The 14,016-nt window shown below is 33.8% G+C and overlaps 2 protein-coding genes across 2 annotated transcripts; one reads left to right on the top strand and one right to left on the bottom strand.

The window, feature by feature from the left end:
- Positions 1 to 85: 85 nt before the first annotated feature.
- LOC148626948 (uncharacterized) lies at positions 86 to 4,033 on the top strand. Its single transcript, XM_088564639.1, has 2 exons — positions 86 to 966; positions 3,899 to 4,033. Exon 1 carries the CDS (start codon positions 112 to 114, stop codon positions 964 to 966), a length of 855 nt encoding a protein of 284 aa, XP_088420765.1. The 5' UTR covers positions 86 to 111; the 3' UTR covers positions 3,899 to 4,033.
- Positions 4,034 to 4,304: 271 nt separating this feature from the next.
- Positions 4,305 to 13,482, bottom strand: LOC148626947 (uncharacterized). The gene is made up of 6 exons (XM_088564786.1): positions 13,404 to 13,482; positions 12,291 to 12,408; positions 6,402 to 6,541; positions 5,849 to 6,038; positions 5,261 to 5,348; positions 4,305 to 4,664 (listed from the first exon to the last, which is right to left on the bottom strand). The coding sequence occupies exons 1-6, from the start codon at positions 13,480 to 13,482 to the stop codon at positions 4,305 to 4,307; spliced, it is 975 nt and encodes a 324-aa protein (XP_088420912.1).
- Positions 13,483 to 14,016: the final 534 nt, after the last annotated feature.

Below are 14,016 nucleotides of genomic sequence, written 5' to 3'. Positions count from 1 at the left end.
TATGGCCTCTGAAACAATAGGGGTTTGTTTCACTTTCTGTAATGTGGAATCAGTTCACACTATCGGTGGCAAGGAGTCTGACCAAGATCTTATTCAGTGTAGGGTGATAAGATGAGTTATGAAGGGAAATCAAACCAAGACCCGATAGATTTAACGAGATATTCACCCGAAAATACTACCAAGGAATGCAGCAGAATTATTCGACGGAGAAAACCTAAAAAGTTTCGAAATCTCTCTGAAGTAGACATTGAAGAGAGAAGACATACTGCAAACATTCAAGAACGAACACGTATGAAGAAGTTGTCAAAAGCTTTAGATGAACTAAGGAGATGCATTCCCACTGAATACCACTTGTCAAACAGAAAAATGTCTAAAATCCGAACCCTCAGACTAGCCACCAACTACATCGCTTCGTTAAGTGAAATTATCAATAGAGACAATTTTGTTAAACAACAAGCTTTTCAGTTCGAGACACAAATGATGCAATCAACCTATTCATATTTGGCACCAAGATCAAGAAACGTGACACATAGCTTCACGTCGTATGAGAGCAGCATGTCTTCGTGTCCAACGCCTGTGTCGCCATACCACACTCCGTTCTGTGCTTCCTCTGAACAAAGGCTACCAAGAAGACATTTGAACTTTTCACCATTCGAAACACCATCACGAAAATTCCAAGGAAAGGAAGAATACCAAACTTCAGTGAAGTCAGGAATGACTCCATTTCGCTTTCCTATCTTTAGGAATAGGACAAGCACAAACGCAGTGTTTAGTGATTTCCGGAATTTAAATGAACTGAATGCCAGTTTTACAAGTCCAGAAATTGATGTCGGAAGGCAGACCAAAGAACCAAAACTACCGTATACATATATACTTGAGGGCGTTTGTCCTATGACAGATGATGAACAGATTTATAGCGGATCTGATTGTATATACGACCCAAAAAGACCTGAAGCGAAGAAATAGGTAAGGATTATGTTCGTTCAGTAAATATACACTTAGTTGCATGCCTACCAGTTTTATGTTTTAAATGTATTTGATTATTAAAGTGTCAAAAGGTTTGATTTTTTTATATGATACATCTTGAAATTCTTTCAGAACATTGACTTTAATCTGATAACGTTTGAACATGTAATTAATGAAACATTCGTTTGTTGCTATCAGACTTTCATTTATTACAGGAAGATTTAATGTTAATAGGGAATTTGAAAATTTTGTTAATGTCAATGGACAAAACGCACAGAATGGAATATTAAAGAATTCACATCCACGACTTGCTTCTTCTATGTTGATCTATTCACCGACTCATACGCTTAAGTGCGTATTTAGTATACTCTTTTGCCAGCACTTTCGGTAGTCGCAGCAGTTTTTCTATGGTTGCAGTCAACCAGTCGCTGCGGGAGAATCAAATACTAAAAAGTACAGTCCAATTGTTATAATATTGAAAGATCACTCGTGTATTACTTGGTTATGTTTTGTTTAAATTTTCATATTCAGTTTCAAAGACAATTTATTACTTTTGACCTTCAGCGTACTTCAGATGTCGAAAACTTTTGTTTCTGAAAAGAGTTGAGTTGCTGTAGTAGTTTGTTTTTTTAAGGCAAAACTTAGATATTAAAAAAAACATTAGCAACTTCCTATCTTCCCTATCTTCAAATAGTCGCATAAGTTAGTTTTGATTAATTGAATTATTAAATTGATTTGTATTTGAATTTGAAATGGGAAATATAAATGTACAGATTCATTCTTAATTCCTCCCTCTTTGATTTTTTTGTATATTCATGAACGTTAAGACGTTTGATTTAATAATCTAACATCTGCTAATTGATGGATTTCAACAGGGAAATCATTCCGTGTTTATCGCTTTACAACTACCTATTATTCGGATATTAATCTGTTGTTACTTAACACCTCTATGTGAATGGTCGGAACTTGTAATCCATCTCTTGGTATCAAAGAGACAACAGACACTTCAGCAAGGTGGTGCTAATGACCGATATGCCAAAAGATAGGAAGATGGACGATTACATCCTAAACTAATTAAACATGACGCGGTTTGATTTGGACAATAAAATAATTAACACAACAGGGACAGCCACAGAGTTCCGTTAAAATGTGAATGGAAGACTAAGTTAATTTTGTTCAGATCTGGGAAGTGGATAAAATACAGAATTGTCATTCTGTATATCAAGATCACTGAAACTTTTTTCAATTAAAAAGGGGAAATGAATAGAGTGTGGATATAGATTTTTTTCTGACAGTTTGCATTTCATGACACTGGCATTTTTTTAGGGACCGGCCAATATTTATTCGGGACTTGGGAATGGTGCATTTTAAATTCTCATTAAAAAAAAAAAAACATTTGCTCTATCTTCTAAAATTAAAAAAAAACTCGGGGCTTTGCTAGAAAATCGAAATTCTGTAATTTCAAAGAAAGACAGCTATTTATTGTTGCATGTACATCAGACAACACTATTAACATAATTTTTTAACTCTTCATGAAATTTACACACTGGTAAGTTTCACAAACCGACCGCGTGATTTTAAAGAAATAAATTTCTGCAGAGAAGCATGTACATTAAGTTGTTAATAAGAAAGTATAACATTCTTTTCGGTACCACTTTTAATTTTATTTTTCAAGAAAATTAAGTAATAACTTTATTCTTGAACCGCGCATCAAAATTGATGCGCATATTCCCCTGTTTTGATATAGGACGAGCTCTGACGTCCCACGGTCCCAGCTTGTCTGGTAAATCAGCAAACTCCAGAGCATTGGTCTCTTCCATGCCGGCACTACTTTTGTCATTCCAGAATACTGGAGGAACGTCAACGGTACGGAACTGGAGCTGCTTTGGAGTTTGGTAAATCATCCGTTTGACGTCAGAACAATCTCGGACCACGGATAGAATTGTCAATGCCAATATAGCGAGATAAAAAAAATCCATGACCACGAACTATCGTGCATGCATGGCCACAAATTAGTGTATTGTAGAATCATTAAAACTATCTTGAGGTACAATGTGTCTGATGATTGTGAGTTTGTTTTCTCAATCTTGATTCCCTTGATTACTCTCTCAATAGATAAATGTATTAAAATTTATGAAAGTACCAGTTAATATAATTATGTAAAATTTGTTGATAAAAAAGTATATATTAGGACACCGCCAATTATCAACTTTTCCGTCCACCCATCTGTCCGTTCGTCCGTCCGTCAAAAACTGGTGTCCGCTCTATAACTTTAATAGTTTTTGAAGTTCATCAATGAAGCTGGGCATGATTATTTGCTTTTATTTGAAAGTGTGTAGGAGGATCATTGTGGTTTTCGTTACTTCATATGAAATCGTGGTTATATAGTACTCAAATGTGGCCATGATCTACTAATTCGTGGCTACCATTTATTAATAATTTGCTAATTTGTGGTCACGACTACTATTTTTTCTCTTGTCTTATCATCCTCCCGAGTCAGAGTTTGAGTTCACCTTCGCTTCCTCAAACCCCTGACATCACTCATTCATATTTAGCGGGTATCGTCCAGCACGATCTAGTGAATGACCTAAATTTAACCCGGATCCAACATCCAATCAAATCACTCGTAATAGAAACTCTTCGATATAACTTACAAAATGGCTATACATGAACGTTTTTTTTCGGTAAAGACTTTAAGAGGTAACCAATCGCAATTGGCTGGACGATACCCGCTAAATATGAATGAGTGGTGTCAGAATTTGAGGAAACGAAGGTGGACTCAAAACCCAGACTTGGGAGGACGTTGTCCTATACAAGCTTTCATAATTTTCAGCTAAGACGACGTGATGACTACAATTTGTGTTTTTTATTGTTTTACCGAATGTATATGGTTAATTTTAGCAACAGCAAGCATTTCTTTTCTTTTTTTCAGACTTTAAATGTGAAGGAATAGTGCTACTTCAGTTTAAAAAACAGCTTTAGTGCTCTGCATTCTGATCGACGATATATTTGGCAATAAGACACCAGCCTCAACGACGACTTGACTCTAAAAAGTCTGTGCTTGGACAAGATGAGTCAAGATAAAGCTTGTGTAACTATATAAAAATTAAATAAAAATTAAAACTATAGCCAGAATCAAGTGGACTCTTTTGTAACAATATGAAAATGAAAGAACATTAGTCATAATACTACAGCGAAAAACACCTGTTAGCACATTTTTTAATATCCTTCAGTTAAAAAACTGGGTATTCTACAATTTTCTATTGCATCTATCGTTCCTCCAAATACACATGGCAATATCATGACACACAAACTGTTTGGCGAACTAGTATAGTAAATTAATTGCTCTTATTCCGCATTTCTCTTTCTGGAAGTGGTGGAGACACAGACAGATCAGGCTGTGGAACAAAATAATCGTGGCCCGTGTCATATTCACTTTCCTGACTAGTCCCTACGGTTTGGTTTGGTATTTCTTTATTAGAGCTTAAACGAGATATCCGAACTTTGTGCATCGAGTCAGTGGTCGAAATGTAAGGGTTGTCTGTTTCACCTTTTACTTTGGATAATGATGTGTATGTTTCTTCCTTTTGTCGTTGGACATTGGACAAACCATCATACCCACGAAAACTCGACTGGGAACTCACTTCTGCGTCATCTAACTTTCCTTCCCGGCCTAAATTCATTCTAACATATCGAATCTATAAGGCAAGAAACTGTGATCAATTGTGTTACTATTACATTACTCACAGGTCTTGTCATGACCTTTAAAATACTTATATTAAGAATATCTCATATTTTCAAAGTAATTTTATGGTAATGAGAAAATGTGTCTCTATAAAACCAATGGGAATCCCTTAGAAAGTTGTCATTCTAATACCATCGAAAGCATTTGGTTTGTTAGAACAGTCGTTGAAGACTTGTACTGCGATAAAGTTCACACTTAATTACTTAGTTCATACGCAGTTCAGCTATGATACAAATCGTTCGGGTCTTAGCACGAAGAACACTTTTATTTAAAAAAAAACTATCGTATGATGTTTTTTTTTTTTGGTACCAGGAATATCTACCCAAATATTTACAAGAATACAAAAAAAGCATTTGGATATGCGCAAGAAAAAGGAAGTCACACGCGTTTACTCATACTTGAAACTTGATCACAGTTTATTCGCATATTTAACGTTCAACCATCTCAATTTAAAACGATTTTGATGTGAAGTATCCGTCTTAAATGCTTATTGAAAAAAAGTGTATCGTTTTTTCTTTATGGGTGTTACAAGCAAACATAATTTGTTACCTCCTTGTCTTCAATAAAATCGTAATCGGCAGAAGGTCTGTGTTCCATGTGATAGGCGGGATTGTCCTCTTCTTTTGATTCGGGGGGTCTAAAAACATATGTCTTTGTAATATCTATAAATCATTTACTGTAATATGCAAAATTAATTTTCTCAATTTAACAAAGTACATGTTAGTTTCAGCAAAGTGTCACTATCGTATGCATATTGTCCGGAGGCATACTGTAAATGTATATTTTAATTGTGATGTATATGAATGTTAAACTACAGACACTTCGAACATGGATGGTTCCGACCATTTTTTCTTTTTCCCTCGACAACCAAATCTGATTTAAAAATCTCCCTTTAGACAGCTACTACGGTGTGACGTATTATTGCAACTCCCGATTTTTGAAATCAAGAAATATGTGCCAAAATCAGGTGTTGCATTACCCGTCGCTCAAAGACACCAACATACATACATGTATCCGCAACCTCTTGGCCTACAACACGTACAAAAAAAATCCTTCCAAACATCATTAATTTGAAACATAAAGTTCAACGACAAGATATTTTTATAAATTCTTTATTTTCTCTAAATAACAAAATACCTGTTATTTCTGCTACATTTATGACGACGGACAAAGTAAGCAAGCAAGAGGGATGCTATAATTGTAACAATTACTGCGCCCAACACCCCTCCGACAATAACCGCTTCGTTACTTCCGGTGTCGATTTCTCGTGAAAAGTCAGTATAATCATTCCACGTGGTCCATTGTGACCAGTCATAGTCCCCAGAATCTGCAATGATTCAACGTCCATTCCGTCACCAAGTCACGGCTAAGGCTTCTGCATCAGGCTTACGTACATTCCGTCACCAAATCACAGCTAAGGCTTCTGCATCAGGCTTATATTGTTTATGTAGTTCATGTTATTTAGCGTATTAAAGATTTGTTTTGACGTTAGAGAAAAATGTCACGAACTAAAAAAGATCCGTTCTCATGACCAAATTTGTAATTTCATAATGTAATGCCAGGAAGTCAGTTCTTATGAATATGTTCATGATTGATGGTTTTCAGCGTGAACTAAGGTCAGCATTTGTTATCAATTTGAATTTTGAACGATTACAATTTTCTAGGCAAAAGTCTATTCTAATGTACCTACCCTCAGAGCATGACTCATCATAAACATATTTGTCCATAACCATTTGAACAGAATGATTGAAATTTGAAAACAAATCGCCTTCGTACTTCGTGCAAATTGGTCTAAGGCTTTCGAAACAGTTTGGAAAATGCGCCACATACCTGAAATATGCATTACAGGAATCTGTAGAAACAATTATTGTAATAATTCTTTTTCGTTGACATGAATTTCATATCATCTGCAATAGTACTTATCTACTTTCTCATATTAAAAGTATTCCAGTAAAAGTAAAATCTACTAATAGTTATGTTTTTTTTTTTGTCAAGGAAGTCTATTTATACACTGAACTTGACTTAGAGATCGTCCGCAACCAAATTACGTACCAGGTAGACATTTCAACATATGACTACCAAAATAACACTCCGCGGGTTATTCTTTCAAAGTTTGCATTAAGATATCGCTCCGCCGCCGATCTTACGCCACCTCAAATATGTGATGTTTACTTTACACACGACATGGGCGTGTAACGATATTAAGGACATTTAATATGTGTAGAACTGCAAGATTTCAATGATTATATAATATTAACTATTCAAATTTTGACGCAAGGAGCTGGACTATTTTGTCAAATTGACCCGAACATTCGCAGGAAGGAAGGCTCAATTGAGAATTGCTAATCTATTTCTCTCGATCTGACCCTTTTAATGAAGATGTCGGGAGCTTCTAATGACGGATTTTCGGAGCTGCAATGTACACTTTTTGTGTGGTAAGTATAGATTACAGGGGAGGGTCATGGGGTCGGCACCCCTCCTTTTTATTGGAAAATTTCATGTGTGATTAACTTGATCCCAGGAATTTAATTTCTGTACATAAAATGCAAGCATTGTGTACATATATGTTAATTACCACATGTACATGTACATGAAAAATATAAAATGGTAAACACACATGTACATGTATATACATGTAGCAAACAAAGAAGTATCTAAAATAGAAAATAGACAGAATTGTTTAATTATTATGATTTCAAAGCAGAGACATAAACAATGTCTCTGTTTCAATGGTTAGGATGAAAGAAGGTGATGTGGCATATTCATCACATTCAGTAGGTAATCTTGAACTATCAAAAAGGAGGGGTATCCAGTGAAATAAAGTAAGCCATGACATTACACATACTCTTGCACATGTACATGTTCCTAAAATCCAACCTTCCACACCGACCATAGACCTTTATCGCATACCCTATATCACGCCCACAGCCATATATCGCATACCCTATATCACAACCCTAGACCTACATCACATACTGTATATCACACTCCTAGACATATCTCATACTGTACATCACACCCCTAGACCTATATTGCATACCGTATATCACACCCCTAGACCTATATTGCATTCTATATCACACCCATAGACCTTTATTGCCTTCTGTATATCACACCCCTTGACTTATATCGCACACCCCATGACCTATATCGCATACTGTATATCACACCCCTAAACCCATTTCAAGTACCCTATATATCACACCTACAGACGTATATTTGCTTACTTTATATCACACGCCTAGACCTATATCACATACAATATACATGTATCACACCCATGGACCTATATCGCATTCTCTTAATCATACCCACAGACCTATATGGGATACCCTATATCACACCGCTACACATATTGCATATCATATATCACACCTATATGCACAGAACACAATAACACAATTGAAGTACATTTTGTATAGATAAAATATAAGAAAGAATGAATAGTAATAAAATATACATGTGAATTATATCCATGTAAGTCATGACTGATTATTTTAGTTCTTTTTTAGTACATTGTCAAGATATACCAGGTATCTTTATTTAGAATGCAGATCATAAAGTAAGAAATAAGATTTCCATGACACAAGAAAGACACAGTTATGTTAGAAATTCTGTGGCCATGAAAGTGCATTGAAAATTTGTTGGATATCAAGGCTACCAAAATTACACCTTTTTAAGAGATTTTCATGGACATTCTTACATGTACAATGTACTAGTTAAGTGTTGAAGGTATACATTATTTATTCATGCACTTTGTATGTACACAGTTATTTAAAATTTTCAAAACTGGTGATAGGTATACTGTTTTTATTGCTAATGTAGAACAGTATAGTCATATTTCTCAGCAAAATTTGCAGTTTACATTTGTATGTCTGAGAACAAGAAATTTACACTGAAAACTACAAAAATACATGTGCATGTACTCTAACTATGGTTACTGGCATATGTAGCACAGTATCAATTAAAGATTTCATACATGAAATTCTGATGTTTGTAATACAGTAATACATGTAATTCATCACTTCAAACCACTTTTTATGATTTATCTGGTTATGAGGGGAAGTTGTTTTAACAATGATGGTGAAAAGTAATCTGTTCTACTCTTACTTACATGTCTGTTACCTGTTATTAATAGTTATTGAAACAAAGATGTGCTCATGAAATACACTGTACATTTTTATAAAGTTTTTTTTTTATGTTATTTCAGATAAATTTGAATTATTTTAGAGAAAGAAATGTTTATTTTTTCTTAATTATTACAGCTGATAGAGATATTTAACGAATAAAATCTAAAAACACTGAAATATACCGGTAGTAGATATATACTATATTAACATTTTTTAATGTAGGTCAAAAACTATGAATAATGTCAGAAATATTGTTAGCAAATTTTCAATCGACCAGTATTGATCACTGTGGTAATATTGACCAGGTGGTTTAAAAACCAGTAAAAATCTGGTACTGTTATAACCACCCAACCTTTGTTTTTGCTTGATTTGCACGAAATTATATGTACATGTAACAATATTTCCTAACAATAGGAGGTTTCTCCATATCATATGGTTAAAATACATGTATATTTTCATGAATTTACATTGTAACATTTTACATATATCAGACACTGTTATGATTTTTTTCCTTGATTTCTTTTCAGTGGTTATCACTTAGAAGTTTCACTAGATGAAGTGAGAAGAAAGCAAAAATAAAATAGACCATTTCTGTGCTGGGACACTATTTAAGCATGAAACAAAGTTCATGATTCTCAAGTGCTGGTACATGTATGTGTAGCATGAAGCAGCTGTATATGTCAACATCTCTTAATAAAAATACTATAAAAACATGAAGCCTGATTTCTTAGCACCTATGTATTTGCAAAGCATAAGAGTTACTTGAATTGTAATCTTATACATATTTGTTGAACAATCATGCAGAAAAAAGTGAAAGAAATGCACATACATTATTGAAGGCTGACAGGTATAAAACACTCAGCAAAGAGTGATTCATCATCAAAAAGTGGTACTCATGGGGTATGGATTCACTGGTTACTTTTTTGTTTTGGAGTGAAAAAAAAAGATGAATTTATACTCAAAGTGCATGTGTGATTGATACATCATATTCTCTGTATTCATCACATCTCTATACCATTGACTTTCCAATTTAATTGGAATCTTAAATAGCTCAAATCTATGCGCTACAAAGTTGTTTTTAGTTTAATGATCTTTAAACTGCATAGTAATCTTTACAACAAGAGTTTTTATCCTTGTTTGAACTGAAAAATTCCTAGAGAAAGGTAATCATTTATTATACATACCATAGCCTAATCTAGACAACAATGACAAGGACAAATTTTAGTTTTAATTTATTTAAAAAATACTACATCATAAGCAAAGAAAAGTTTTTTGCTCATTTCTCCCTTGAGATTAGGCCTTTGTTCAACCTCCTCCAGTCTGCAGGATTCATTTCTATTTTATGCATCTCCAAACCGAAATTTCAAGGTGTAGGTCCATTCTTACTTTGAAAATTCATCGAATATTGATAGTCTGTGATTCTCAGTGGAATTCATATTTTGTAAGAAATGCTGATTTAAGTATTAGGAAATTTGAGGACATCAACGTATGTGTACAGCCGGGAATACCAAAAGCAATAATACAAAAGAAGATCCAAAAATATATATTAATAAACGGACTATATAAATATACACTGCGTTAAAACAAACGATAATTCATTAAAATTACTAAGTTTTGATTGGTTTATTTAGCTTACAATTTGGTTACACGAATATTTTTGATTACTTTAAGGTCTTCCTTTACTCAGTGCCTCAGCGCTTTGATCTTTTCATTCTCAATAAAATTACACATTTTTTTTAGCAAAGCAAGACATTTATGTTAAAAACTAAATTTACATACAACTTTTTGGTGACTGTGATGTATTGAATATACCACCAAACAAAACTAACATTATCTTCACATCATAAGCCAATGTATCAGGTTGTCTAGACTTGTTACAAGTCCGTCTCTTTAAGTTTTAGAATAAATGAAAAACAAAATGTTGATTGCATGCAGCCCTTTATTAGTAAATATACTAATTGTTGCTGGAGAGTTAATGGTGGTTTTATGAGAGAGGTGTGTAACACAAATTTTCTGTGTCACATATAAAAAAGAGCGACTTGTAGAAAGTCTATGGATTGCCTCCTAATCCATATTTATGTACATTAATAAGCTCTTCTTAGATCCAATATTTCTATATACATGAACATTGATGACTTTTATGTAAAAAGGATAAAGAAACCAAGTTTGATACGGATTTAAGTTTATTTGGGCCACTGTTTGTATTTTTAATATTCAAATTGTCGACTTTAATTGAAAGTTCGAATCATATCGACTTTAATTGAAAGTTGGAATCACATCGACTTTGATTGGTTCTAAGAAAGTGTATTTATAATATATTTTCCAGAGTTTCATTTTTTTCCCAATCCCATGCACGGTGAGTTCCGTTTCTTTCACTATAAAGTCTATTCTCCTAGATGAAAGCTAGTGAAATTAGTTATCAAGACAGTACAGAAGATATATTTGTTCACTTCTTCTTTCCTTACTACTTAATAAGTCGTTAATCAGTGGGTATCACGCTGTCGTTTAAAATCTTAGTATATATACTGAAATAAAACTTTGCCCTCAGAGGCAGTGTGAGAAAAAGATGTGTGCTCTTAACAGAAAATAGTCAAAATTGAAGTCAGTTTATTGAATGACAGAAGCTCTAGATTACATTTACTGAAAAAAAAAAAATGTCATTTGAATTGTTTTTAATTCAATTTTATCACATTTTACAATTTTAGGACGACTTGATGATTTGTGGCAATTTTTTTCATTCACAAATTACCAAACTATGTCTAAAAAATTAGATTTTCGAGTCTTCCTAATAAATAGAGAAGTAATCAGATATATTGCAAGTAGTAAAAGCGCTAAATGTCAGTATCGCTTGATAAATAAATTCATTGACATTGAACTCAATAATTCAATAGTCAATAATTCCAACATTAAAATCGACAATTCCTACATTTAAGTAGGAATTTGGAACTTTCAAATTGATAATTCCGATTTTGAAGTCGACAATTCCAACTTTAAAGTAGAAAATTCACACTTTAAAGTAAAAATTTCTACGTCAAAGTCGATAGTTTCAACCTTTAAAAGTCGATTACTCATACTTAGAAAAAATAAAAATACAAATAGTGCCCCTAATACGATCCCGTAGTTTGGTGATTAATCGGGAAAATTGCTCCTTCACTGATTAGTGGTTTGAATCATTTCTACACTTGAGATGATAAAATTTTCTACATGCCAGATTCAGGGAGCATGTTAAATTTATAATTTAACCGTAGAGAGTGGAGCAATATTCATATTTTAAATCAGGAATAAGAAGAATAAGACTTGGTTTCTCCCATCAGTTTGTAGAAAATTCAAAATGTGAAAGGGCACAGAATGCTCGATGCTTCAAAATTCATCTGCGTTCTTAATCACAGGGTTATAATTGGTGAAAAATGAATATTATTTTAAAGGAAGAAATATATGACTATACTTACGCACATAAACTTGCATCTTCCTGATAGTAATCAACATCATTTAACAGCTCTGGGAAATGCGACAAATCTAAACATTCATAAACGTCTAAACAACAAATAGACGACGTCGTCGAACCATCTGTAGGATGAAATGTACAGTTCCAGTGAGTCTGAGAGTCTAAACTGACCACCACCATATAAAGGTTTAACATTTTAATTACAAATATTATAACACTATGCAAGTCGCAATGTTACTTATATGGTCTGTTCAGGGAAAGCAAATTAGACAACATAGTCATCAAGTATGGTGGACGTATTTTCTAACGGACGGTCGGCATTGTTATGGGAATAAATTATGCTCCGCTACTCGCTGACTTATTCTTTCACTCTTATGAAGCTGACTTCATAACTGGTCTTACCCAAGAAGAAGGAACATCGTTTTGCCAAATCATTTGATCCCAGTTTCCGAAATATTAATAAATATAGTTATGTCATTAAATGAATCAAAATTCGGGGTTTCTATACAACACATCGACTCCCAAGGGATCTGAGATAAAGGATATTACAGACAGTAAGAAGTCAGCCTCATATCTTGGCATACGCTTCGAGATAGATGGAAAAGGAAATCTTGTGACTAAACTATATGACAAACGCGGCGACTTCTCGTTTCGCATCACAAACTCTCCTTTCATTTGTGGCAACATTCCTTCAGCACCTGCATATGGAGTTATCATAACACAGCTCATACCTTATGTCAGAGCTTGCCAACACTACGCACACGCTAGACTTCTTACAATTAATCTCTTGAAAAAAGAGGAAAACTCTTTTTTGCAGTTCATAACTTCCATTTAAAAAAATCAAAATTACAATCGGAGCATATACATTACCGTAAGTAGAAAATAAATTTTAGTGTGCGTTTCAAGTTTTAGTTCATTATACTTTTTTCCAAATGCTGTTTTCAACCACAGTAATTACATTCGTATCCACTATTAAAACTTCTAAGTTCCTCCCATGAACACTTATAACGCAGAAAAATGAAAACTGCCAAGACTACGTGTATGAAAACGAAACAGTGGTATTCCCCGATGATTTTTTTCTATCAAAATTCATTAAGACTGTATTGTTTTATCTTACCATTAAAAAAGAACGCACATCCGATATCAGAATCCGATAACGATTCAAGAGCTTCAATCAATGTCTGGTTCTCAGTCATATTAAGGAACCTGAAATGTAATAGCGGCAGTCAACATATACTAATAAGTATTCCGATAGTTAGATGAAGGAATCCAAGTACCTAGAGATAATCTTGTTATCCGAGAAACTAACCAAGAAACAGGTACTCCGAGAAACTAGCCAAGAAGCATGTACTCCGAGAAACTAGCCAAGAATCTGGTATTAAAAGCATCTAAACAAAAACACGTATTTCAAATATCTAGACAGTAAATATGTACTCGTCTGAACTGTCATTAAACGATACCCTTAAAAGCTTTATGTATAATGACCGTCCAATGAGGACTTATTTCACCAAACCGTATAAACCCGACCAATAATGTACTCGCTAATTATATAAAAACACTTAACATCCCCAAGCTATTTGTTCTTCAATATTGAAAATTGTCAACCAAATATTATTTGTTTTTGAGATTTCATCAGGTGTCTTTTTCAGTTAGCTGAAGATAATTTTATTGAGATATAATGGACGAGAAACACGTTTTCGTTGACCCATGACCAGATTTATGTCTAACAA

This window comes from Perna viridis, chromosome 1, assembly GCF_037379345.1.
Source record: "Perna viridis isolate PV_CMFRI_1.1 ecotype Kerala chromosome 1, ASM3737934v1, whole genome shotgun sequence".
Classification (NCBI taxonomy): domain Eukaryota; kingdom Metazoa; phylum Mollusca; class Bivalvia; order Mytilida; family Mytilidae; genus Perna; species Perna viridis.
This window is presented reverse-complemented; position numbering and strand designations above follow the sequence as displayed.

Excerpts from the sequence above, each read along its gene's own strand:
- LOC148626948 (XM_088564639.1), top strand. The coding sequence starts at position 112 with ATGAGTTATGAAGGGAAATCAAACCAAGACCCGATAGATTTAACGAGA.
- LOC148626947 (XM_088564786.1), bottom strand. The coding sequence starts at position 13,482 with ATGACTGAGAACCAGACATTGATTGAAGCTCTTGAATCGTTATCGGAT. Across the intron at positions 12,409-13,403 it reads ATGTGCGTTCTTTTTTAATG|ATGGTTCGACGACGTCGTCT; the intron begins GTAAGATAAAAC and ends TTCATCCTACAG. Across the intron at positions 4,665-5,260 it reads ATTTTATTGAAGACAAGGAG|ATTCGATATGTTAGAATGAA; the intron begins GTAACAAATTAT and ends CTTGCCTTATAG.